This window comes from Morone saxatilis, unplaced genomic scaffold (assembly GCF_004916995.1).
Source record: "Morone saxatilis isolate NCDOM2014 unplaced genomic scaffold, NCSU_SB_2.0 Contig23, whole genome shotgun sequence".
NCBI lineage: Eukaryota > Metazoa > Chordata > Actinopteri > Moronidae > Morone > Morone saxatilis.
In genome coordinates this window covers 16561662-16586696 of record NW_023339796.1, presented here as the reverse complement: position 1 = coordinate 16586696, position 25035 = coordinate 16561662, and the positions used below count along the sequence as shown (strand labels likewise).

At 39.2% G+C, this 25035-nt stretch overlaps 3 protein-coding genes across 4 annotated transcripts in view; 2 read left to right on the top strand and 1 right to left on the bottom strand.

The window, feature by feature from the left end:
* Positions 1 to 1739, bottom strand: part of znf644a (zinc finger protein 644a) — a 13839-nt gene extending 12100 nt beyond the window's left edge. The window contains exon 1 of one of the 2 annotated variants that reach the window (XM_035670709.1): positions 1664 to 1739. The gene's annotated coding sequence lies outside the window, so the exon portion shown is untranslated. Of the gene's footprint in view, positions 1 to 1419; positions 1640 to 1663 lie in introns of those variants that run through there. The other variant, XM_035670708.1, reaches the window with a different exon arrangement.
* A 1118-nt stretch (positions 1740 to 2857) lies between these two features.
* hfm1 (helicase for meiosis 1) lies at positions 2858 to 17571 on the top strand. The gene is made up of 39 exons (XM_035670007.1): positions 2858 to 3003; positions 3094 to 3209; positions 3539 to 3845; positions 4343 to 4677; positions 5127 to 5168; positions 5286 to 5356; positions 5500 to 5632; positions 5966 to 6117; positions 6227 to 6304; positions 6664 to 6819; positions 7446 to 7646; positions 7799 to 7887; positions 8020 to 8063; positions 8208 to 8309; positions 8827 to 8972; positions 9187 to 9281; positions 9419 to 9552; positions 9651 to 9698; positions 9892 to 9972; positions 10115 to 10206; positions 10366 to 10472; positions 10596 to 10643; positions 10761 to 10858; positions 10947 to 11081; positions 11264 to 11349; positions 11569 to 11652; positions 11794 to 11951; positions 12128 to 12231; positions 12745 to 12924; positions 13040 to 13105; positions 13249 to 13373; positions 13949 to 14007; positions 14184 to 14299; positions 14404 to 14481; positions 15716 to 16012; positions 16153 to 16222; positions 16339 to 16438; positions 16903 to 17054; positions 17193 to 17571. Exons 1-39 carry the CDS (start codon positions 2933 to 2935, stop codon positions 17245 to 17247), a joined length of 4611 nt encoding a protein of 1536 aa, XP_035525900.1. The 5' UTR covers positions 2858 to 2932; the 3' UTR covers positions 17248 to 17571.
* A 1108-nt stretch (positions 17572 to 18679) lies between these two features.
* Positions 18680 to 25029, top strand: cdc7 (cell division cycle 7 homolog (S. cerevisiae)). The gene is made up of 12 exons (XM_035670006.1): positions 18680 to 18863; positions 19396 to 19486; positions 19815 to 19901; positions 20030 to 20165; positions 21300 to 21393; positions 21542 to 21684; positions 21905 to 22250; positions 22482 to 22589; positions 22906 to 23081; positions 23225 to 23307; positions 23497 to 23646; positions 24129 to 25029. The coding sequence occupies exons 2-12, from the start codon at positions 19396 to 19398 to the stop codon at positions 24569 to 24571; spliced, it is 1857 nt and encodes a 618-aa protein (XP_035525899.1). The 5' UTR covers positions 18680 to 18863; the 3' UTR covers positions 24572 to 25029.
* Positions 25030 to 25035: the final 6 nt, after the last annotated feature.

Here is a 25035-nt window from a genome sequence, read left to right as displayed (position 1 = left end):
GTCAGGTGATATTCATGAATAGATATAAAAAGGTTCATTCTAAAAAAGGTACAAAAGAAAATGTAACAATTCTTATTTTCAGGTGATTATACACTAATGAAAACATACTTATGAATATTATACTCCATGTCTGACCAAAGATCAATCTAAATGTATGTAAATAACACTGGACCTTTCAGAACAGCAAAATCGTCCATAAATTGTTTGTCCACAGGGTGTGATGAGCATTGCTGCCACTAGAGGCTGCCACTATGGCTTAAAAAGGTTAGTCAACTTTAAAATACAAATAAGCTAAAACGATTAGTCGATTAACAGAAAAATAATTTGCTATTTTTAACTATTTTGATATTTTTTTATGTATTGTTTTGCTGCTTTTCTTTGTCTTATGTGACATAAAACTGAAGATGTTTAGGGGCCTTTTTGACGGACAAAATCAGTCATTTGAAAACGTCACTTTGGGTTTAAGGAAATTTTATGTTCTCGTGTGTCTCTTGCGAAAGAATTGTGTACTCTCTGACATTTTATCAACCAAGAAATGAATTGAGAAGATAATAAGCAGACTAAATGAATAATGAAAAGAATCAGTCCTGAATGCAAATGTAAATCAGTTATAGTTAAAATAGTTTAAGCATCTGGTTAGGATGATAATTATTTGCAGCTTTTAGCATGTATTATCAAATGTCAAAAGCGTAACACAGTGACATTTGATTATAGAGTCCAATATTGAATATTATGTATGTTTTACGAGCTACAGTTTGCAATGGGTAGTTCTTGCTTGTAAGAATGTGCTTGTTTGCTGTGAAAAGTAAACATTTTAGTTACTTACAATGTCACCACAGTTAGCTTCCTGACTCAATCAGAATCCATTGACTACAAAGTAAATATAGCAAAATGTACTTGACACTTCGCTTAGATGATTAATTGTGGCCATTTATAACACTACAAGGTCGCCGGAGTGAGAGGTCTTGGATTTGAAGGGCAATAAAAGTGTCATATCTAGTAAATGCTCCTGGGGCAGAGCAAGGTGTTTATAATATCCACACAGTAGCACCAAAACTGCACAGAGATGGACCTCGCAAATGGCTTTTGATGAGCGGTTGTGGATTTTGTATAGAGCTAAAACTTTCAGCATAGTAGTTCAGTTATATGCCATCCCACTATAGTTGCGATGGGTTTCCAAAGGTACCCTACATACACATCAGATTGTATTATTTATACTATGTTCCGTTAAGGGTATCGTTGCTTTTCTTTGGCGTTTAATCACGCTGTGTTGTTGGATGCTGCTTGCAGGAGCTGCAGACCAATCCATTAAGGCTGTTCCATACCAAAACCTATTCCTAAACTAGAGCTAATGACAATCGTTCCTCGCTACTCACTATACAGATATCAATAAAATGATGAAAAACAAACAGACATTACCTCCGAGCGGTGCGGATGCAGACAGGACACAGTTTATACGCTGCATTGAATAATTTCTTACTTTCGTCTTCCATCTATTTCACAGTCGCCATTTTCCGTGGTGGACTGGTGTGGGACATATCATTTCCTTTGTAAGGGTAACCGTACATAAAAATGGCTAAACCGCAACAGAACAAAGACATTCTCCAATAATTACGTTTGATTATGTTACTATATAATAAAGCAACTGTAGTTAAACACTTACTCAAGTTATTGTCTCGTATAATTTCGTCACGTAATGTTACGAGTCGGCGCCATGTTCCCCCGAAAGATTTGCAATGGTTCATTCCAAATAGGAGGAATAAAAGACCTGAGTTAATGACCATCTCCTTTGGGTAGCAGATTTTATTTGTAGCTTGATGGCGGTTAATCACCGTATTAATTGATAACATCAATTTAAACTTCAGTTATTATTTGCTTTGTTGTTTTTTTTTTTTTAAATAGCACATTTGGTTTAGCTATTTAAAGTTGCCATAGACGCACAGACAAGAATTGAATGCCAAGAGAGATGTTACCACTGTGCCCCCATGGTTGTCTTCTCAGGTCTTTGTTGCTTTCGTAGCCGACGATTAGCCGCTTCAGCTATTGTTATTCCACCTCTCGTGTGTTTAAAAGAGGAAACACGTCGTGATTTTGACACATACTCTAAAAAATAAATAATAATAATCCCACAGTAAACCCCTGGCCTTCTAGTTTTGATGATAATAATATGTAACCCACAGGCTAATATTGTAGTCTGGCAGTAGAATTGTCCGTCTGGATGAAAACGTGTTAATAAAGTTGTTACAGTGCTGGTTGGGCCTCGTGCGAACATCACAACGAGGCGCTAACAGAAATATCAGATGTGGGGTCAAAGGTTAAACTGACTCAAACAAGTTTCATCACCTGTCTAACGGAGTAAATATATCGATTATCACAGGTGGGTTCACAACGGAACAGAAAACTACAGTTAACTTTATTAATGACAAAATGTGAACGTTGACGAAAAACTATCCCGGTAGCTAAAGCTAGCAACGCCAGGTAGCTTCACTGCTTCAACCCGAGCATTAATAATAATAATAATTAGTTAATCACTGGTTTATTATTCTACTATCACATACTTACTGCATCACTCAGAGAGCATTCAGTTCTTTTAAATCAGTGCACATTTTATTCAAAGGTAAATCAGCAGTGTATGCTAACTATATAAAAATATCCTGCTTGAGTTTGACATCATTTTCATCCAAGGATGTCATGAAAAACAAATCTTCACAAAAGCCATATATTGTAGTAGTTATCTGTTATGATCAGTTATAGTTCAATTGTAAATTTACATAGCTACAAATATATTTATTGGTTCATTTTTGCATCCACGTAAGAGTCTCTGGTTTGTTTTTTACTTTAAGCCGGATGTCCCCAGCCAAGATCTGTAGTGACCGATTGAGCTTGCTCGGGTTTGCATTCAAAAGTGTGAGTGCCTACATGATCTGATGAGATGTTGGATTCGGAGGACTTCACCATGTCCCTGGACAATCTGTTTTTTGAGAAACCCATTGTCCATAAAGTGTGAGTACCAAGAGAGGCCCCATAACATCCCTCTCTCTTGTTCTTCTCTTAGCTGAATGAATGTTTGTCCCCATGGATTGTATTTGACAGAAAGCCACTGCACCAGGAGGACGGTCCATGGCAGCTGGAAGTGCCTCCATCTCTGTCTCAGATTCCAGCCACTCAGGATATGCAAGAGGAAGCAGAGTCTCTCTCTACCCTATACAGTATGTTGTGCTCTGGATTAGGGTGAATTCCTTTTCACTTGACTTGAGTAAACTGCTTAGTATCTGGCCTATTGAAGCTCTACTAAATTTAACTGTATGACTCACTGACACGATAGCTTGAATAGGCTTGAAAGCGTTCTCAATTTTCTTTGACAAGAATCTGGGCCTTATGATATATTCTCATAGTCATTAGTATGACTGGAATCGTTAATCTGCTGCTGGAAATTATTTTCATCAGCAAGCAAAATAGACAACCTTGATTTTTAGATGCACCACTTACAGCTACTAGCAACTTGATTTGATGAAACTCTCCCTCTTTTTACTCACAGGTTTCTCCCAGCAACCCAAAACATTCATGCCTCCCTATAAAGGATCTGCTGGCCTCAAGGTCTTACCATCGAAAATCAGTCCTTATAGTTATAACAATGACGAGAAAGAGATTGAAACTCAGGGTGGCAGCGACAGCACCAGCAGATGTGGTGGCCTTTGGGGAGGTGAAGGTTTCAGGGATTACTCTCAGGGTGCCTGTCAGAGTGGCAGTGGTGGAGGTGAAACCCCACAGGACTCTGGTCATGTGGCCATCAGGCAGAGGTGTTTGTCTCTGGGGCGCAGCGAAAGCCCATCTCTACGAAGAAGGCAAGTGTCAGTTATTCAACAAGATAACATTTACATGAGTGTGTGCACAGAATTTAAGGCTATAAAAAGCAGGGCAACCAGATTTCTTTCTCTTCTGGAGGCAGATGCAGAATATAATTTAAAAAAAATCTAAAATGAGCAAGATTAGTGTTATTTACTATATAAAAGCCATATTTAAATTTTTTCTTGCCGAGAAATGTAAAATAGTGCTGATTCCCTCTTTAATCCCTCAAATTGCTGGAATCCACAACACACTTAGTTAAAATGGTGCTACAGTGGATCCTGAAAAGGCTTGATTTTTACATCCGCTGATAAGACCATGAAAAGATGCTAAACCATCCCCCATGTTAGCCTTGTTGCCAGAGGCCAAATGCCTGGCCTTCTTCAAATAAGCCTCCAAGCTTGCAGCAGCGACAGTAGTTTCCCCCGTCTCATTCTACCTTCGTCTGTTTTAAATTCTCTATTCTCTACATATCCTCTTCTGCGTCCCACAACAGCTTGTTCAAGGTTCAGGTGTTGAACAATGGAGGTGACTCGTCAAACACAGATGACCTCAGTCGCAGCGGCAGCCAGACAGCATCCAGACCTCAAACTTTTCTCAGTCAGGTTACCATGGCGACAGTGCCTCCTCCTCTTCAGCCGCCACGGGCGACAGTTAGCCAGCCAGCTCCTCCTTTCTCCCCAAAGCCCCCCTTCTCAACCCCCCCCCCTCTGGGCTCATCTGCAGCGAGCGGCCGACCCCCGCAGCAGGCGGCTCATGCAGAGATGCAGGACAAGGGCACAAAGAGAGCCTTCGTTCCGCCCATGACGCCTCAGCCGCTCCACATACAAGGTGCTGCACTGCACTGACACAGTCGCAGACAGGCGCTGTGCTCATAGTCTATGACTGATTTACCGAATAACACTCATATAGCTTCTGTAAAGTGTTGCAGCTAATGAGCATGCCCATGTCTAGCCTTGGCAGCAGCTGCCACAATGTGTTTGGGTGTGATGAGGTGAAATGAGGTGAGCTCCCCCCATTGACCGCTCCATTGTAATAAAACATGCTGGTCACTAGGTGGTGAATAGTAGACACTGTAGACAGTAACAGCAGAAACCTTTGTAATCACATGTAGTCTACAGTCTGCAGTTTTACTTTCTAGTCTCTACAAAATAAAATCCCTTGATTTATCCCCTACAGAAATGTTGGAACATTTCATATTAACATCAAGGTGGGAAAAAGCGTGAGAGTGTGACTGTAAATGAATGTGTGATATTTTGTTTTGATTGTGCACATTTTAGGGTCTTCTGGGTCTGGACTTTTGCGTCCAGTTTCTGAAATCCGTATCCTTTTTGTTATTGTGTAAGTGAACGTTTATACTGTGTTTAAACTGTGCTAGACTGCTTGGAAAGCAATTTCACAAGTGATGTGGTTTGATTTCCTGAACCATGCTAACACAGCATCTAAGTTCAGATCTGTCTTCAGCGAGTTCCCATTTTTCAACTACGTTCAGTCCAAAGCACTTGATGACGTAAGCATTATTTTAAGGTCTTTATAAACCTAATGCCGAGGATCATGAATAACATCATAGTTTTCATTGTCTTGTTGGAACCTGTTAGAAGTGAACTTGAACTGTGAGTCCTGGCAGTGCTTTTATGTTTGGTTTGTTCACAGGTTCTTTACACGGGTAAGAACTTTGTGGCATGTGCTCCTACTGGATCTGGTAAAACAGTGCTGTTTGAGCTGGCCATAATTCGTCTGCTAATGGAGACCTCAGAGCCCTGGAGAGATGTCAAAGCGGTCTATAGTGAGCATAATATTGTGTTGACCCTATTAATATATCAATAAAGCTCCAGTCTGAGTAGAGTAATTCCTTACTTTCAGAAAATATATGGCATAAAATCTAGAAAGTAAAACTAATATTGAGTGTATGAGCTGATCAGGAGGAAGAAATCTTATACCTTATGAAATACTATAATTTAAAATCAGTGAAGTGTTTCAACACTATAAACCTGACTGTAATCTTACACTGACTGGGGCTTTAAACATGTCTTGATTTTTGATTCAATTATAGATTTAGGGTTTTTTTGAGGTACAGAGAACTGTCTTGTAAAAGGGATTCACTGTTTGTTCTTGCCAGTGGCCCCTATCAAAGCTCTCTGCAGTCAGTGCTTTGAGAGCTGGAAGAAGAAGTTTGGTCCTCTGGGGCTGAGCTGTAAGGAGCTGACGGGCGACACAGAGATCGATGACTTCTTTGAGATTCAGGACTCCCACATCATCCTGACTACACCTGTGTGTGTGACACAACAAAAACGAAGAAAGAAGAAAGAGAATAATCCAAATAAAATTGTGACCTGAAGTTTTACTTGAATAGTTCATGTTGTGTTTATCATTTTCTCAGGAAAAATGGGACAGCATGACAAGAAAATGGAAGGACAACTGTCTCTTGCAGCTAGTCAGGCTCTTCCTTATTGATGAGGTCAGTGTGTTTGTCAGACATTTTGTTTACGGTCTCTAAAAATGTGCCTACGTAATGGTGGATACTCACTGTGCCATTGTGTTTAATTATGCCACATTGCATTGCATATTGTTAGCCTTTACCCTCAGCTTTCTTTCAACTGAGGTTAGCTATTAAAAAATGAAAGTACATCACGTTCTGATCCTATGTAGAATGAGAGTGCATACCATCTGCCATGCATGAGATGCACCTCCTCATGTTAATAATGGAATACAGTGATCAAGGACAGTTTCATTTTATTTTACCACATACCAACATCTGTGTTGAACCTTAAGATGTTTCTAAAGCCAAGTTTAAGATGACAAATGTTGTTCTCCCAGGTGCATGTGGTGAAGGATGCGACCCGTGGTGCCACTCTGGAAGTGGTGGTGAGCAGGATGAAGGCCGTACATGCCTACAGGACCGCACAGAATCCAGAGACAGGCCTCTCTATGAGGTTTGTGGCTGTATCAGCCACCATACCCAACGTCTCTGATGTAAGTGGAACAGAGTTCAGCAGTAATTAGTTTAGGACAGGAGAATTCAAAAGGCAGTGTGGACAAATCCTTCAGAATGACATACAATAATTCAGTAATTCCCCTTTAGTTTAGTTGCTTATGCCTATGGGATCATGATTTTGTTATTTGAGCCCATAGACAATCAAAAATTGTGCCAAGATAAGATAATATTGTTGTTTGACATAATTTCAGACAGCACCAAATACATGAAAAGTTCTGTCTAAGACATTTGTTAGTTTTGACTTTGGCAAAGTGGGACAAACAGTAAAATTCCCCCAAACTGTATCTCTACTCTCTCACCAAATCACATACATTTAGGTTTTTCTATGGGATTTCATTTTGATGGCTAATATAATAGGTAATGTAATATTTTTTCACTTCCATTCACTGAAACAGTTTGAAGCCCCCCTGTGTAGGCATACCTATCACTTTGAAAACCTAAATCTGTTAATTGGAGTCCTTTTATATTGTGATTGAGTAAGAAAAAGCATAATAGTGAAAAATTAAGATAAGAAATTAAGGTACTTCACTGCATCACTTCACTGTAACGCAAAGACACAATTGTGTGATTGAACTGTATCATTGTTTTGTCTGCCGGTTGTTAGATAGCAGACTGGCTGTCTAACGAGAGTGGTCCAGCCACATATCTGGACATGGACGAGAGCCACCGTCCAGTAAAGCTGAGGAAGGTGGTGTTGGGATTCCCCTGCAGCCCTAACCAAACAGAGTTCAAGTTTGACCTGTCACTCAACTACAAGATGGCCAACATCATACAAACGTACTCTGACCAGAAGCCTGCACTGGTGGTGAGTGTGTGGGAAAACTAGGCCTAACTGTATGTCCTTTTTCTGCTTGTGTATTTGTTTTCCTTCTTTGTTTTCTCAAGTCCCTGAACATGGTTTAGAGTTAATGGTGGGATTAGAGTACTTCATGGTCTAATAATCATGTTATTCTGTAGTTTTGCTCTACAAGGAAAGGAGTCCAGCAGTCAGCTACAGTTCTGGCCAAGGATGCTCGGTTCATCATGAGCATTGAGCACAAGCAAAGGTATGTTTCTTACTCACCTACATGTTCTCACATATGCAACTATTCATCAAAACATTTTGTTGTTGTTCAGTTAAGTTAACTTCACTGAAAGCTTGATCTTCTTTACTTTTTGTTGCTTTGTAATCTGTTTAGGTTGATGAAATATGCAAACTCTATTCTGGATTCAAAACTAAGAGGTGAGTTGTCTTCTGAAATGTCAAGACCAGATACAGAATCTGGAACCTGTTTTAGTGCAAGACCCTGTAAAAAACATGTTGATTTGATTGTGGCTCTAATTATCAACTGTATAACAATTTTTTTGTGTTTCGTTTGTGATCCAGATCTGGTGATGTTAGGGGTTGGTTACCACCATGCAGGAGTTGATTTGTCTGATAGGAAGTTGATAGAAAAGGCCTTCACTCTGGCAGACCTGCCTGTCCTCTGTGAGACTTTGTCACCAATACAGTTTTATGTTGTGCCGTAAATGGATATGTGTCTATATAAGTGTGCAACATGATCCTGTGTTTTTATTTTGTTTGTAACGCTGCAGACATAAACAGGAAAGACAAGTTACAGGTTGTAGCAACTGAATCGTACAGTATTTTATAGCCAAGGCCTCAGCACAAGCTTTATAACTCCAGGCTTATGTAAAAAACTTATGTAAATGTCTGTTTAATGGAAATATCCTATTCTAGTCATTTTCCTACCCACATTGACTGGACTGATATGCACCAGTTCCTAGTGGAATCTGAAATGCAGAAGCAAACGGATTCTGATTTGTGCTTATCATAAGTAACTAATGACACTGTGAAATTGTGTTGTTGGTGCATCTATGAAAATAAGGAAAAATTGACCACACTTCAGTGCAAAGCAATCAGAAACCTTTACCACACAATTTGAAATCAGATTTTATTGGATTTCATGGGTTCTGAATTTGTGGTCTGATTTTTAATACCCTAGTTACCACCAGGACTCTGGCCATGGGGGTGAACCTGCCAGCTCATCTGGTGGTGATCAAGTCCACCATGCAGTATGTGGCAGGCTCCTGTGAGGAGTACAGCGAGGCCGACTTGCTGCAGATGATAGGCCGAGCTGGAAGACCACAAGTAATGGCAGAATTATAAATGAATAGTTTTCTTACCTCCGTTAGCACAAGATGGTATTGGTTGGTGCAAAACATGGAACAGATTTAAGCAATTATGGAAGTTTACCATTAACTTGCAGTTATCTGATGCTGTTATGGAAATAGCATTTGTAGTTGTAGCAACAGCTATTTGTAGTATGAGGCACAAACTAAATAACATGTCTTTCTTCCTCTAGTTCGACACGTCAGCGACTGCAGTGATTATGACCAAGAGCCAAACCAAAGACAAGTACATGAATCTAATGAATGGGATGGAAATCATTGAGAGCAGGTATTACCGCTCAGTCATTTGAGATTTTTTCTTCTTCTCTCTTTCTCTTTCAGTCTGTCTTTCTTGGACTCTTGCTCTCTCATATGAGAGGGATTATACAGTATTACACAAGGTAACAGTATACTTCTTTTCCTCAGCTTACACAGTCACCTGGTTGAGCACCTGAATGCTGAGATTGTTCTCCAAACCATCAGCGATGTCAACATGGCTCTGGATTGGATACGTTCCACCCTCCTCTACATCAGAGCCCTCAAGAACCCCACACACTATGGTCAGAGCTCAAAGCACACAAACACACAGACCCGCATTTGTGTCCAGCTTCTTTCTTACTGTATGTTAAACCAATCAGTGCCTCAACCTCAATTTCAGGTTTCTCCGCTGACTTAGACAGATATGGAATCGAAGCAAAATTGCAAGGTGGGCCACAACTGTTTTTGTTCTATCTGAAGTCACTAAAGTAGCATGTTGATATTAGTAGGACTCTATTGATGAATTTAACCCCCTATAGTGAAGCCAAGCTGCCCTTCTGTCTGTACTTAACTGTACACATTACTAACACTACCCCACTATTGTAGTTTGAGGTGGTTGCTGTTTCTCTTGTCACTCATAGAACTGTGTCTGAGGAACCTCAACTCTCTGTCCTCCATTGGTCTGATTGACATGGATGAAGATATCAACATCAAACCAACAGGTAGAGAGGAAATAAGTCGTTAGGAAGCTTAATGTGCTCCCCTTTAGTTTTTTTATCTTACGTTTAGTGAATGATTCGTTTTCACCTGAACCACATATTAAAGAAATAAAACTGTAAAATAGTTTGTTCTTGTTCCTCATAGAGGCCGGCAGGTCGATGGCGCGGTACTGTGTTGCCTTTGACACTATGAAACAGTTCTGCAAAGTGTCTGCCACTGAGAACCTGTCTGACCTGGTAGGTTTCCTGATAAGACTGCACAACACTAATGTTTGTGATTTCAGTGCAGATATAGTGACATTTTGTGGTTAGGCTGGGTTCCTGCATAAGGGAATCATTTTGATTATTTGGATGCAGTATACAAACAGAAGTGGTTAAAAGTGGTTGTATGCACAGATTGAGTTGGTGTCGAAGAGCAGAGAGTTCAGTGACATTCAGTTGAGAATGAATGAAAAGAGGCCTTTGAACACTTTGAACAGGGACAAGAACAGGATCACCATCAGGTCAGACACATTTGTAAGATTGACAAATATCATAAGCCCTGATTTTAACTTTTGGATTGGAAATACATAATGGTGGAGGTAGACACAAGCCATTGTAAAGGAGATGTTTATGTATTTTTCCAGGTTTCCCCTTGATGGAAAGATCAAAACCACTGAGATGAAAGTGAACTGGTAGATTTATTCTTTCAGTGCTTTTCTTGAACAGGAATAAATAAAAGTAATACTGTTTTATAGATTTCTTAAGGACTGACCACTATAAATATTATGTGTTTATTGCTTTGTCTTTAGCTTGATTCAGGCTCAGTTGGGTTCCATCTCAATTCAAGAGTTTGGACTTACCCAGGACACAGCAAAGATCTTCAGGAATGGGATGCGCATAAGCAGATGTATGTTGGGTAAATGAGGGATAAATAAATTAAGTGCTCCCTGACTATATATATATTTAAAACTTGATTGTATTTTGATCCCAATCAGGCCTGTCAGAGTTTCTGAGTCAGCGATCCAAGACCGGTTTTTCTGCTCTGCTCAACTCCCTGATCCTGGCCAAGTGCTTCAGAGCCAAGCTTTGGGAAAACTCGCCCTATGTTTCCAAACAGCTGGAGAAGATAGGTGGATGCATTGCTATGTCCACATTCCATACATACAGACGTATAGTATCACACTTTTTATCTAAGCAATGTAAATATAGTGCTAAAATAGAATTTCAGTGGTCCTGATGAATTCCTTCCTATTAGATGTACATGCAGTGTCAAACTAAATACTAACATTTGATAATAAACTGTGTGTTTCAGGCCAGACTTTGTCAACTGCCATGGTGAACGCTGGACTCACCACTTTCAGCAAGATAGAGCAAACCCACCCCAGAGAGCTTGAGCTGGTCAGTTTGCGTAATATTTACAAAGGAAATACATTTTAATTATCCAAAGCATTTGATTTAACCATTATTTGAGCTGGATCAGTCGCAATGTAGAGACCAGGCTCTCATGCTTCAGCTTTAATCACCATATGTCACAGCTGATACTGCTGACCTGAAATAGGTTGGGTAATATTATGTCAAAAAGATTTTCAGATAACTAACTTTATTTCTGTTATTCAGATTCTCAACAGACACCCACCATTTGGCAACCAAATCAGAGAATCTGTCATACATCTCCCGAAGTATGAAGTTACTTTGGAGCAGGTAAAAGATGTTGCAGAATTTTATTATCAAAGCGTCAAGTGTGTTATATTACGTCATAAACTACTTTTTGTTGGTCAAAGGTTTTATTGTATTCGTGTTATTCTTAATCGTTTTTCTAAAAGTTATTTCTGTGTTTTGTAGCTTCCGAGGTATAGCTGTGCTACAGCAGAGATTGTGGTGAAGGTGAACCTAAAAAACCAAGCACAGCTGCTGTCCAGGAGAACAGCCCCTGACCACCACTATGTCTCTCTGATCATCGGAAACTCTGACAATACTTTGGTCTTCCTACAGAAACTCACGTGAGAAACAAAACCCAGGCCCAGGGTCCCACCAATTTTGTGTTGTCTCTGCTGTCTTTCACTTGTCCGCTCCTCCTCTCTAACTGTTATACACCATTATGTGTCAAAGACAGAACATCATTTGAAAACATATAGTATATTGACTCTCGGCAGGCATCCTCTTGTTTGTTTTCCAGGGACTTTGTGCTGTTGAAGAGTGGTAGCTGGTCGAAGAAAATTGAGGTGACAAAGGCCTCAAAAGGAGAGGAGATCAGTGTCAATCTCATCAGCTCTGAATACGGTAAACCATAAAATACCTTTCCATTTGACATAGAAATGTAACCACAGTATGTACAGTTCTCCTGTATATCACCTACAGTATATTATAGAAGTGAATAATAATGTGTTGTTCAGTACAGGTTTTCTGTATTTATAAATTCACTATGCCTTTTGTTCAACAATTATCTCATCTGGTAGTGTGTTGTAAAGCACTATTTGTTATATATAGAGTATATCACTGAGAAAAAAATGTCTGTCAAGCTAAATAATGCAATTATTTATTATATTTTTATAAAGATCAATATTGTAATACATTGAAAATGGGAAAATAGGGCCTATGTGCAGGCATTTTTGCCGTATTAAACAATATAAATCAATAAAATCCAAACATAGATTTTTGAGTTGTTATACTTCTATATATAATGTACATTTTGTTTTTGCACATCCTGGCTATAAACTCTTGGACTTGACTGCCTGTCAGTGATATGTAGGGAGTGTATTTGCTTTACATTTTAGCCTTTTTACTCTCCTACAGTGGGCCTGGACATCCAGCAGAAGTTCAATGTGTACTATAGTAGAGGCAGAAGGGTTGAAACTGATGATCCATACAACGTGTCATATGATCATACTGGACAGAGACCGCAGCCCTCTGCACTGAAACCACAATCTACAGATCAGGCTGTAGCTCAGAGGGAAACATCTACTACAGACACAGGTACTACACTTTAGCTTTATTAATGCTGAAATATGATATAGTGTGTATTGAGATAGTATTTCTTCAATGGCAGATTAATATTTGATTTTTTTAATCTCTATTCGAATGTGATCAGATTTAGACAACAAAAGGCGGTGCAACCACTTCTGCAAGAATAAGGATCTCTGTGGCCACGACTGCTGTAAGTACAGTCACATCTTTCACTCTATGTGCACTTATCGTGTCTGCCTGTGCATTACTTTGATTGCCTGTCAACATTATCAAAGTCTTCTTCCTCCACTATGTCAATCAGAGTGTATATGTGTGTTCTCCTACTCCTTTTAGGTAAAGTAGGTGTAACTGTGGCACGGAAGAGGTCAACAAATCAAGAATGCAGTTTCTCTTCCTATTTGAATGACCTGAGGAGCAGGTGTGACACACTCACGCAGACTCCTGTCAAACGACTCAAGGTGAGGAACAAAACAGATGCAAGCCTGCGCACACTGTATACACTAAATGTTGTTGAATTGAGATTTCACTGTTCAATGAATAGTTCTCTGTGACATAAAGTGACTATAAGACATAAATTCTCAAAAAAACCTTCATGTTGAGTCTGCAGAAAAAGCTGACGAGTCACTATTGTTAAGAAATGTCAATGGCACAAGTAGCGAAGTTAACTTGCAAAGAAAAACAAGAACTATACCAGGCATGTGAAACAGCAAAAGTAAATGGCACAATATATGTAATATATATGTAATTATACACATACAGGTCCTATACTGTATATTATTAGGATGTGGAAATGCTATTAAACTGTGCTTGCATTAAGTATGTGCGAAAAATACAGTGTATACCAAATAGTTTAGGTATGTAGATATGTACTTTAAAAAAAGCTATTAATCACAAATATTTAGGTGTAGAATATGCAGATTAGATACAATGTGTGTTTTTCTATCTTTCTCTGACAGACAATAAAAGTGTCCTTTATTTCTGTATTACTAAGCTAAATGAGTTTGTTTTTGATGTTTTGTTTTATTGTTTTAAGATGAAAATGAGGCAGGAGTTTTCTTACAAACCCAAAGAGAGGCTTCCTACTGTTTCCAGGTATTCCCCATAGACTTACTTTGATTCAATATCAGAATAGATCCCATAATAACTGCTGCAAAATTAAATTCTTAAAAAATGTGACAGTAAAATCTGTGAAAATAACCCTAGTTTTAAATAAATTTGACGGGCTGATGCTTAATTATATTCATGTCCTATTATTTGACGTGATGAAGGTATGGAGGGAGTCACTATGAAGCGTCAGTGAGACCTCACACTGAGACTGTGGATCTCACAGAAGAAGACCCTCCTCACCTGCCAGACATAGTTCATCTGGATGATGTTGACTGTGGTAAACAAGCAGCATAAAGAAGATGAACACATTGCAGGGTTTATCAATCAAATGCTTTCTGTGTTTTTCTCTCTAACACTCTGTTCATTCTCTCTCTTTTTGAGATTATGATGACTATGACATGAGCAGGATGATGGAGGACTCTATCCAAACACCTGCTGCGTCTTATTCTCACCAACAAAGTAACATCAAACAACTTAACTCAAACTCATTACTAGACAGACCATACTGGTGGTTTTGAATGTTTTAGCTCATTAACTACAAATCTCATATACTTTACATACTACCAGTTATTTTTCAGTGCATACTATATAGGTTTGATTACTTAGCCATTGTTGTCAGCTCGGTTCAGTAAACCAACAGTAAATCATCTTTACATATACATACAGCTGTATACATTTACAGCACATCACATTGCATTCATAATCCATGTTCTCAGAGGAACAAACCCAGGAGATAAACAACAAGCATGAATGAACAAAGAGAGAAATCATGTTTGATACAAAATTTAAAGGTGATAAATATTCATAGTTCATAGTATCAGGATGTTTATATTACATTTATAAACATATTACGTTTGTTTTTATTACTTTCATTGTTGCAATAACTAAAGACCAACCCTGCTTCCACACACACACTGAGGACACCACATCGTGCATATCAGTACACATCTGGAGAGGTAGCTGGGTGCACATCCCATCCTCTTGTTATGCCAGGTGCAACACAACAGATTCAATGAAGGAAAAAAGTGTCAACACGCTGGATTATAACTCCCAAAAAAGTTGTGTTAGACTAAAAAAACAGGTCTTCATCAGGAAAATGTCCAACAACATGACAAAGAGCAGGATATCATTGGACACCAGATTTATTACTACATTCTGACTTCATTATATGTACAATTCATGATAGGATAATACATAGGATACATAATCAGTATAAAATACATTAGCAATGCCTCAGTAATCCCCCCAAAAAATACCAGAAAAACTAAAAAAACTAAAAAACTAAAACTAAACTTAAAAATAGTTTGTTGTAAAAAATATATACCTGAAAAAACAAGTTCAGCATAATAAGATAAGACACTACATAATTTAATAGACAAGATTTAATGGACCACACTGTGTAGAAGGAGGAAAAAATTAAACTTTATAAGGTAAATAAAGCAAAATTAACTTGACAGATACAGAATGGAAAAATATGTTTTACATGGAAAAATGGAAATACATGTTTCAACACAGTTTGTTTATGTAATTTCAGCAATAAATGAGATAATATTGTATATAAAAATTACTCTGAAGCACTACTCAAGTTTTTAGCTAATAGTAGAACACATGCAAAGTCACCAATTATGGTCTGCAAAGTACAGTTACATTTGATGACACAGTCCACCTTCTAATTTAATTAATCTGTGTTTAGGTTCCTCAGTGTGGATGAACCCAGGAATCAGTGTTGGTGTGAGTCAGAACCATAAACCACTACTGAACCAGATCAATACAACCAACTGGGCTTACTCAAAGAGGTCCACTGCTGTATCGAACCAGAGCGCTCACTGCAAAAATATTTTATCCTCACAAATACCGACTGTCAGCTTTGACCTTGGAAATGAATGGGACGACTGGGGCGACTTTGATGATGAGAACTTGGTGCGTGCCAGCGAGACATCGTGTACAGCTAAACCTCAAGTCCAGCCATCTGTTGACTACAACACACCAGGTAGAGTGAAGTTTAAGCTTCTCTCTGTTCAGGAGACACAGGTTGGAAATCAGTGTGTGGATTGAGAGTCAAGAAGTCATTGTAATCAACCTGTTTTGGTTATTATGATTTTGATATGTATACATTTGTTTTATGTGTAGGTTTAGCTGCTTCATCAGTGTCAGTATCACAAGTCAAACCCTGTATAACCAGTGCTGGAACACCACTGAGGTAAGGCCAGAAAGTTATGCACATACAGTATTATTTGTTTCAAACAGTGTGAAATGTGAAACGTTTCCTATTGTAGTTAAGAACGTGAAAACATTTGTCATATTTTTGTATTTTAGGTCGACTTCACCAGCTTTAGGTCCTGAAATCCGAAAAATGGGACCCTCACCGGTAACAGTGAGAGCACAAAACAGAATCACACTGGACTGGAATAAAAAGGTATGTGTGTGTGTGTTTGTGTTTGTGTGTGTGCATGCAGAGATCAGAGTATGTGCTATTTCTGCAGCTTCATGGCTACATTTACATGCAGGGAGAACACTGTTTTTCATATTGTTTACGTGGTTACTCACGTACACTTGTTTTTGATTTGTTTAACCCAGTAAATCTCATACTGTGTCTCATACAATGGAGCTGCCTGGCCATGTACAGTATTACAGGCCAGTCTGCTGTATGGATACATCTAGATGTCAGAAAACATGGCAGAAAGCAGCATTTACTATCAGTGTTGCTATTTTCTGATGGGATTTTCTCTTCATGTACAGGAATATTCTGTTTAGTTATTATTAATAGCACAAGGGTTACTGTCTCTCTGCTTAAATTAAAGGTGCCTGTAACCTTTCTAAAATCTTACCTGGGTATATGGTGTATGGCACATGTGACGCTCGCCTCTCTCCCTCGTGCAGAGACCAAACATCTTCAGTGAACAGATCTCTGTAAAAACACCAGAACATCTCCCAAAACAGACAGAGACCCGCGTGGCCCCACTTACCAGAAGATTTGATTTCTTCTCAACAATGAGCGTCCCAGACAACACCAGCTCGTCTGTCAACAGATGGTAGAGGAAAATATAATTACAAGCTTTTATTTGACTCATTACAATATTATTTTCTTTGTACAATGAAAATAATTTTATATTGAATACATAAAGAATACTTTTTTACCTGATTAACCCTCCCCCTGTTTTTATATTCAGCACGAACAGCAAAGAAGAGGAAGCTTTCGTTGGGATATTTGATGGTATATTTTAGAAGTACTGCTTGTCTAACTGTTAAATTAATACGTTCTAAACATAAAGTGTTTTATTTATGTTTGTGTTCACGTTTGTGAATCTGTCAGCTTTACATCAAAAGACGAAAAAAGTAATCTTATTATATATTCATATTGTAAATGAAACACTGTTCTAGTTTTGATTGTTACCAATGTAATTTATTTATTTAATAAAGTCTCTGTTTATTGTATAATTCAGTGCAGTATTGGGGAGTAAATCAGCTCATAGTTTAAATATCAGTACCTTTGTGAGTATTTTAGGTGTTTAAATAGATGAGAGGTGCATCCTTTGAGCTATTGTCTATACTGTATATGTATTTGTCACAGCTGTATACAGATCTGGAGCTGTATTTATAACATGTTGTATCTTACCATTAGGAATCCTCCTAAATGGTACTAAACGTTGTTAACTAAGAGTTTCCTTTTAAGAGCTTTTCACAGAGCTACTGGGAGCAACTTTAACTGATTGGATTGAGAGAACTTATAAATGAAGCTTATTCATATGACTGTGAATAAGTCATATTCATTTACTCCTTATGTCTACAGAGAAAAGTGTGAAAAACAAATTGGCTGGATTAGACTAAAATATATGTATAATCTTTATTAAAATAAAAATGTAAAAAATCAATAATTGAGTTAAGTTTATATTGAAATGAAATATCGAATTAATTAAATCGACTAAATTAATTTATTATAATAAGTTATTTAGATTTTTTATGTTTTGAAGAATTTTTTTAATAAATTGTCACAAATTTCATATATGATACAAAATATTTTTTTTTGACTGAACAAATCTTCATCCTTTATAGGTTAATACATTTAGGTCATATACTACAGGTATATGGTGATTATTTAATCTACTCTTAATGTTCTGTCAATCAAATGTGGATCACCACATTTTTCCAGTGTTCAAATAGTGGGGAGTTGTGCAAACTCCTATCTTATGGTTTCGATTTGTTGGTGAGCTCATATAAAGTAAAAATTCATTATTGTGTTTTTCTAAAACACTGACGCAATGAGGCAGATAATCTGCAGCATGTGACTGACTCCTGAGTCAATGCTTTGTGAATTTCTCTTTAACTTTGAGTCACATGCTTTTGTGAACTACTCTTTAACTCCTGAGTCAATGCTTTGTGAACTACTCTTTAACTCTTGAGTCCTAAAGTCGGGACTGACAGGCCTGTTATTTTAAATTCTGTCCCAGTTATCAGCTACTTGAGGATGTTTTATGAATAAACCCCCTTTTATGTTACAGGAGGACGTTGGCACCGCTTTAATGTTCCGTATATTCTGATCCCACAGTCCCTTTCTTCCCGACCATGTGCTCTGGGCCGGTTTGGTTGGAGATCTCTTGATATCGCGTGATTTGTGTGATGTAACGCGAGATCTCGCTGACGTCACTTTTAGCGCGGAGTTTGTTGGCGGAACAGTTTGATCCTCTGAACTAATGATTGTGTTCACTATCAGCCACAGAGTTATATATATATATATATATATGTATTTAAGGGTTCTGCCGATGGAGAATTAGCTAATAACTGTGGCGTGTTTATTAAATATTAATTTGAGAGACTATTGCACGGTACGACCAGCTAAAGCGGTGAGTTTATTGTTTGACTCTAGTTAGCTGACACACTGTGGCTAACAGTAGCTAGCAGCTAGTGTTGTTGTAATGAGGAAGATAAACTATTAGCTGTACACATTTCCTATCCATCTGACAACTTAATCCCATAGTTTACCAATAATCAATCTCTCTATCAAGTGAACTTCACTCTCCACACACTGTCCAACTTAACATGACTTCCTAAAGTTAATGTGACGTTGATAAGATAACAGAGACTTCATCGATCCCACACTGCTCCAGATACAACACAGCACAACAGATAAGCAAATACAAGACATAACTTATAACACGTAGAATAAGAGTTATATGTTCACTATATACAGCTTTTTATAGACAAATTGTACTGATAAGGATCACAGGTCACAGCAGGAGGCAATGGCATGGTGTAAAGGTAAATACAAAGATATATACAGCAGTATAGTTTAAAGGAAACATAGACTATGTGATGAAAACTGTTAGTGATTCAAATGTCCAGCCTTTTAAATGTCTTTTCCCCTGTTTCTTTTAGATGGAGTTGTCTCCTCTCTGCACTGAAAGCATCAGTACAGACGGATGTATTATTAAATCTGACAGAGGACACAAGAGAAGCAAAGTGCCAAGTAAGTTGGACACATAACACAATATTGAACTATAGATGCACCATTATGTGAGTGTATTATAGTTGATGGGTACTGAATTATTATTTGCAGGTCCCTGTTATTGTATTATTTACTGTCAATGTGTGGATTTCTTTATTTTACATTTTGTACAAATGTAATATTAGAACATTTTGGAAAAAAATAACACATATTGTCATTTGCTGGTCTTAATGTGTGAGAAAATATGGTATCATATTAAAAAAGTGTGTTTTATATTTTTATATATATATATATGTATATATACATATATATATATATGACAGCTGTTTTTTTTTCTGTTTTCTTCCAGGGGATGTGGAGATAGACATTGAGTTTCTCTACAAAGCTGTCCCTCAGCTGGGCAAGGTTTTCCGCATCATAGACAAAATCGGAGAAGGTACATGCTTAGCATAAAGTTTTCCACACCCTTAGAGTTTAGAATTATAGATCAATACGGTAATCGCTCATTCACCTTATTGGAAGAGAAGAGGTGATGTGTTCATGATTTGTGTATCTGTGCCTCAGGTACGTTCAGCTCGGTGTATCTGGGCGAGGCTCAGATGCGGGATGGGAGTAGAGAGATGTTTGCCCTGAAGCACCTCATCCCAACCAGCCATCCCACACGCATCGCTGCCGAGCTTCAGTGTCTCACTGTTGCTGGGTAAGAATACTGTTGTTTTAATCACATCTTAAAATGGATTTATATGTTTTACTGGTTTATGTTTGTGTGCTTTTTATCTGCTCTGCAGATATTCTTTGTCCTTGTTTGGGTTATCTGGCTGTTTAAAACGCTTAGAGACCTACTGTATGTACAGCAGTCAGACGTGTTACCATGCTGACACATAAGCCATACTTTGAGTGTAATACCCTTGAAATTTTTACCTATATGTACCTCAACCCTAGCATTTCCACCAAAGACAATACCCTTAAATGTTACTAGGGCTTTGGGGCTAACCCTCCTCACTTCAACAGCAGTTGGGGAAACAACAGAGCCTTTTCTTGGTCTAGTTACTAGAGCATTTATTAAATGACACACTGTAACTACACACATTCACTGCCAGGCTGACAACTTACTGCTAACTCATTCCTCTGCTCTGCTCCATTCACCGTCACTTCTGCCACTCGGTCTCTCATGCGCTTCTTGCTTTGCATACCCGAGATGTGGTTGTTTATTAGCCTGGGACACACACGTTGAGAAAAGGCTGCAGGCAGCAAGATAAAAGACTGCTGAAAAAAACAGGAGAGAGTGGGAAATCCTACATCAGAGGGCAAGACGACTGTGGTTGCTCCGATTCTCTCAGTGGGTTGCAGTGTTTCTAGCTCCACCTCACCGTGCTGGTTCAGTGTGCTAGGTACCTCAACAGAGGGGAAAATGTAAAACTGGGATGGAATAGACTCTTTCTGTTTGTACCATCCACTATTTTTGATAATGGAAACACACAAACAACCGTTCTAATGTGTAACCAACTGAACTGGACTGCTTGGTGGAAACAGGGCTATAGTAAGACTATAGTCATTTTTTTAAAAACTGTTTCATCTCTTTCGTTAAGTTATTTTCATGCCGTAGCAAAATGGTGCGTGGGTTCCTCATTTGTCTAACAGATGACTCAGCTGAACCTACGCATCTCAATACATTGAGGACTGGTTTGGCAAGACACTCATTTGAATATATTAATGTGCATTTGTTTGTGTGTTCCCCTAAGATTCTTGGAAGTGACAGGCCAAGATTTACATTGCAGAGAAGTCACACATCATGTTGAAATGAGTCTTGGTTTTTTTTTTTCTCTTTTTACAGAGGCAGAGAGAACGTGATAGGGGTGACGTACTGCTTCAGGAAGGAGGACCATGTGGTGATTGTCATGCCCTATATGGAGCATCAAGCTATTGTGGTATGTGACCTACTGAGTTTTTCATGGACACAATCTATAATGTAATCCCCTAAACATAGATCATTAATTAGCTTAGGTGCAATTGTTGTTTCCTTGTTTGCTGAAATGTTATTGAAAACCTATGATCCAATCAAAATGTATTTATCAGGACATCATTGGCTCACTGAGCTTTGAAGAGGTCCGTCTGTACATCTATCACCTGTTGAAGGCACTGAGACACATCCACCAGTTTGGTATCATTCACAGAGACATCAAACCAAACAATTTCCTTTTCAACAGGAGCAACAAAGTGTGAGTAATCACATCCCTCTGTAATAAGTGCAGCTGCATAATTTCATCTGATTGTTTCGTTTACTCTGCTGATGATTTGTTACCAAAAACCTAATTAATTTAATCTGTTAACAGGGAAATTCTCACCTCCCTGTGTAATTTGTAATCTGATGGGAGTTCCAGGGTTGTTTCCATAAAGCATTACTACTAATTCTAATTTCCCTGTTTAAAATGTGTGCAGGTATGCGCTGGTGGACTTCGGCTTGGCTCAGGGAACAGCAGACACTCAGATCGAGCTGCTGAAGGTGGTGAGGCAGAGGCCATCGCAAAAAGGTGGAGGGTCCACAGGGAAACAAGACACCACACAGCGGAGCAAAGCACCACCTAAATTCCCTCCCAAAACCAGTGCAGCTTCAACCTCACTACCTCTGCCCCCGCAACAGTCCGCGACTTTGCCCCTTTCCTCCTCTTCTTCCTCCACCACCACCACCACATCCTCCTCAGCCTCTCGGAAAGCACTGGTTAAGAAAGCACGTTCTGTCAGCACCACCATCACCACCTCCACCTCTCGCACAAAGCACACAAAGGTGTCAATATTCTACCTTTACTGGTGTTTCTGGGTTCTTTCTTTGTTCGGTGGAAGCATTGTAAAAGAAGAATTGTAAATTAGTGCAATTAGGGTTTATTTTGCATCACAAGCTTGAAGTTGGGTTAAGAATTTCCTGTATGGATATGTTAAAGTCTCTGTGTTTGTCTTCTACTTTCCTGTTTAGCTAGTTTTTTAGCTAAATTCAGATATCCATGTTTGTTTTCTCTAGGATTTGACAAGACTACGCAAAGTGCCACGGCCTGTGTTTGGAGAGAGGAACCTGAACAGCTGTGCTCCAGCTCCATCCGCCACCAAACCAGCTGCCATAACGACAGAGGTAGGCGAGGTGGAAAGTAAAGTTTTGGAAGAATAAGAGATTTCACTCTTGTTCTTTTAATATTGGGGATAAGAACACTGAGTAATAACACCAAATATTGCAGTATTTTAGTGTAGTATTGATTCCCAAAAGCATTTTTTGTTTTAAGTCTGGTGATATGTTTGTCTGACATTTCGGCTTGGTTCTAGTGAGTGATCTCTGTTACTGCAGACAGTATATCTCAAAACCATTGAAATTAAAAATAAGTTTCACCCATTGGCAGGTTTATTTCTCAGTGTAATTATTGTATTTTTTCTTGATACAATCTTGTATTCAGCTGGTGAAGCCCAGCAAAACAGAGGATCCAGCCAGTCGAAGGTTCTCTTCAGCCAGCCGGGGCCCGCTACCCGTCAGGATCCAGAGCAGCAGTCAGAAACCTCAGAGGACCGTGCAGCAGGGCCTCACCTGTAACTGCTACCTGACTGACCGGGTCTGCAACATTTGCATGTCCAGGTAACAGAAAATAGAGATGGAAGAAACTTGTTGTTCTTTATTTTATTTTTTTTTAAACCAATGATTTAACACCACTTTTATACAAGAGATCCATTTAATTTCAGTTTTGTTATTCTCTAACTGATTTGTGTGTTCTTTTCCAGGAAGCAGCAGGTGGCTCCCAGGGCAGGGACCCCGGGCTTCAGAGCACCAGAAGTCCTCACAAAGTGTCCCAACCAAGGAACAGGTTGGTATCTCAAACCATAGCTGTTACACATGATTGATTGACATCCCAAAATAATGCTTCAGTAAAATTTGTTTCCCTCCACTGAGTAAGAGGTATTTCAGGCACGTGTAATGGGTTTCCTAAACTGAAGAAAGACAAACTAATATGCACTGTTGTACCCTCCCCCTGCCTCATCTTCCTGTCCTGCAGCCATAGACATGTGGTCAGCTGGTGTGATCCTGCTCTCGCTGCTCAGTGGCCGTTATCCTTTCTTCAAAGCCAGCGATGACCTGATCGCCCTCACTCAGATCATGACCATACGCGGCTCCAGAGAGACCATCCAGGCTGCCAAGGCATTTGGTGTGTATACATACTTTAAACCAATCCCTCTGCGTCTGTGTTGTGATTAATCCACCGTTTATCTCCATAGATATACATTTTCGTCAGCTAAAATGTGTCATATGTAACATCCTGACGTGGCGCCTTTTCCTCTATATTTTGCTGAACATTAATAGTGGTGGCTACGAGACCTGAGGCTCCCTAGTTGGGCTAGTTATGGATTCAAACCCAAAATAAGTTTCAGAGGAAAAAAAGAGAATTTAGTAGTGTGTGGACAGAGTTGTTTGCTTTGACCAACATTGTTGCTGGCTTACCGGTATGCTTGATCTGTGGAAGGAGAAGGAAATTAGCATTATAAGGCTCAAACATGTTTGCACCTCCAGACATATTTTTATTTTTTGCTAAAAATTGCTCTTTTGAAAGTAAAGGTTGCTGAGTCCTGCCATAGGGGAGGAAGGCTCTGTGCAGATAATGAACCTGTTTTTGTGTTGAACCTCAATCAGGTAAGGCAGTGGTGTGCAGTCGGGAGCTGCCTCGACAGGACCTCAGGACGCTGTGTGAGACGCTGAGAGGGCAGAAGCCGTCACCAGGAGATGAAGTCACACCACTTCCTGAAACCAACAAAGACTCCACCACCACCGCTGGTTGTCACAAGATCCAAGATGATACGCCTACACATCGTCCCACAGAGGGAACATTCAAGCAACACAAAGATGGAGCAGGTCAGACTCACCCAAACCACCGGGAACATTCAGGGAGCACAACAAACACTCGCCTTGCTAAACGGAGCTCAGAGACCGGCCGCAAGGTGGAGGAAGATGAGCGGGGCTGGGACAGAGTTCCTGATGAGGCCTACGATCTTCTGGACCAGCTGCTGGACCTGAACCCTGCCACCAGAATCACAGCTGCTCAGGCCCTGCAGCACCCACTGTTCAAAGACCTGTGACCACACAGGCTGTCACCAGACCAGGACTCCCACATTAACAATAAAAGGAGGTGCCAGCTTCCTAGGCTTTGATTCAGACTTGAGAGACTAGATGATGCAAAGATAAAAGGGTGTTATACCTAATATTTACCTTACAAGTTGTAACCCAGCAGAGGACTGAAGAATTCTGCTGCTGTACACAGGATCTTTTAATCCATAAAAACAGAGAGAGGTTTACATCCCTGTGTAGAGAAATTGCCTGAACAACAGAATAGAGATCTTGTCCATTTCTATGTAGGAAAAAAAAGTTCTCTCAATTTTCTTTCCTATCCACCCGTTAAATGCTTCATAGATTTCACTATTAGTGTCCGTTCAAGACTTTCTGGTTCACAGGCCTTCAGTAAAGAGTCAAATAAAATTCTGTGGCAGCTATGGTACAAAGTACTGTGAAAATGGGCATTTTAAAGGGCTCCAGATGTGCACTG

What these genes read in the sequence shown, in the direction of transcription:
- cdc7 (XM_035670006.1), top strand. Translation starts at nt 19,396, where the DNA reads ATGGAGTTGTCTCCTCTCTGCACTGAAAGCATCAGTACAGACGGATGT. An exon ending in CATAGACAAAATCGGAGAAG is followed by an intron (nt 19,902 to 20,029) that starts GTACATGCTTAG and finishes TCTGTGCCTCAG; the next exon opens with GTACGTTCAGCTCGGTGTAT. An exon ending in CTCGCACAAAGCACACAAAG is followed by an intron (nt 22,251 to 22,481) that starts GTGTCAATATTC and finishes TGTTTTCTCTAG; the next exon opens with GATTTGACAAGACTACGCAA.
- hfm1 (XM_035670007.1), top strand. Translation starts at nt 2,933, where the DNA reads ATGTTGGATTCGGAGGACTTCACCATGTCCCTGGACAATCTGTTTTTT. An exon ending in GCCGAGCTGGAAGACCACAA is followed by an intron (nt 8,973 to 9,186) that starts GTAATGGCAGAA and finishes TTCTTCCTCTAG; the next exon opens with TTCGACACGTCAGCGACTGC. An exon ending in TCTCTGTGGCCACGACTGCT is followed by an intron (nt 13,106 to 13,248) that starts GTAAGTACAGTC and finishes TACTCCTTTTAG; the next exon opens with GTAAAGTAGGTGTAACTGTG.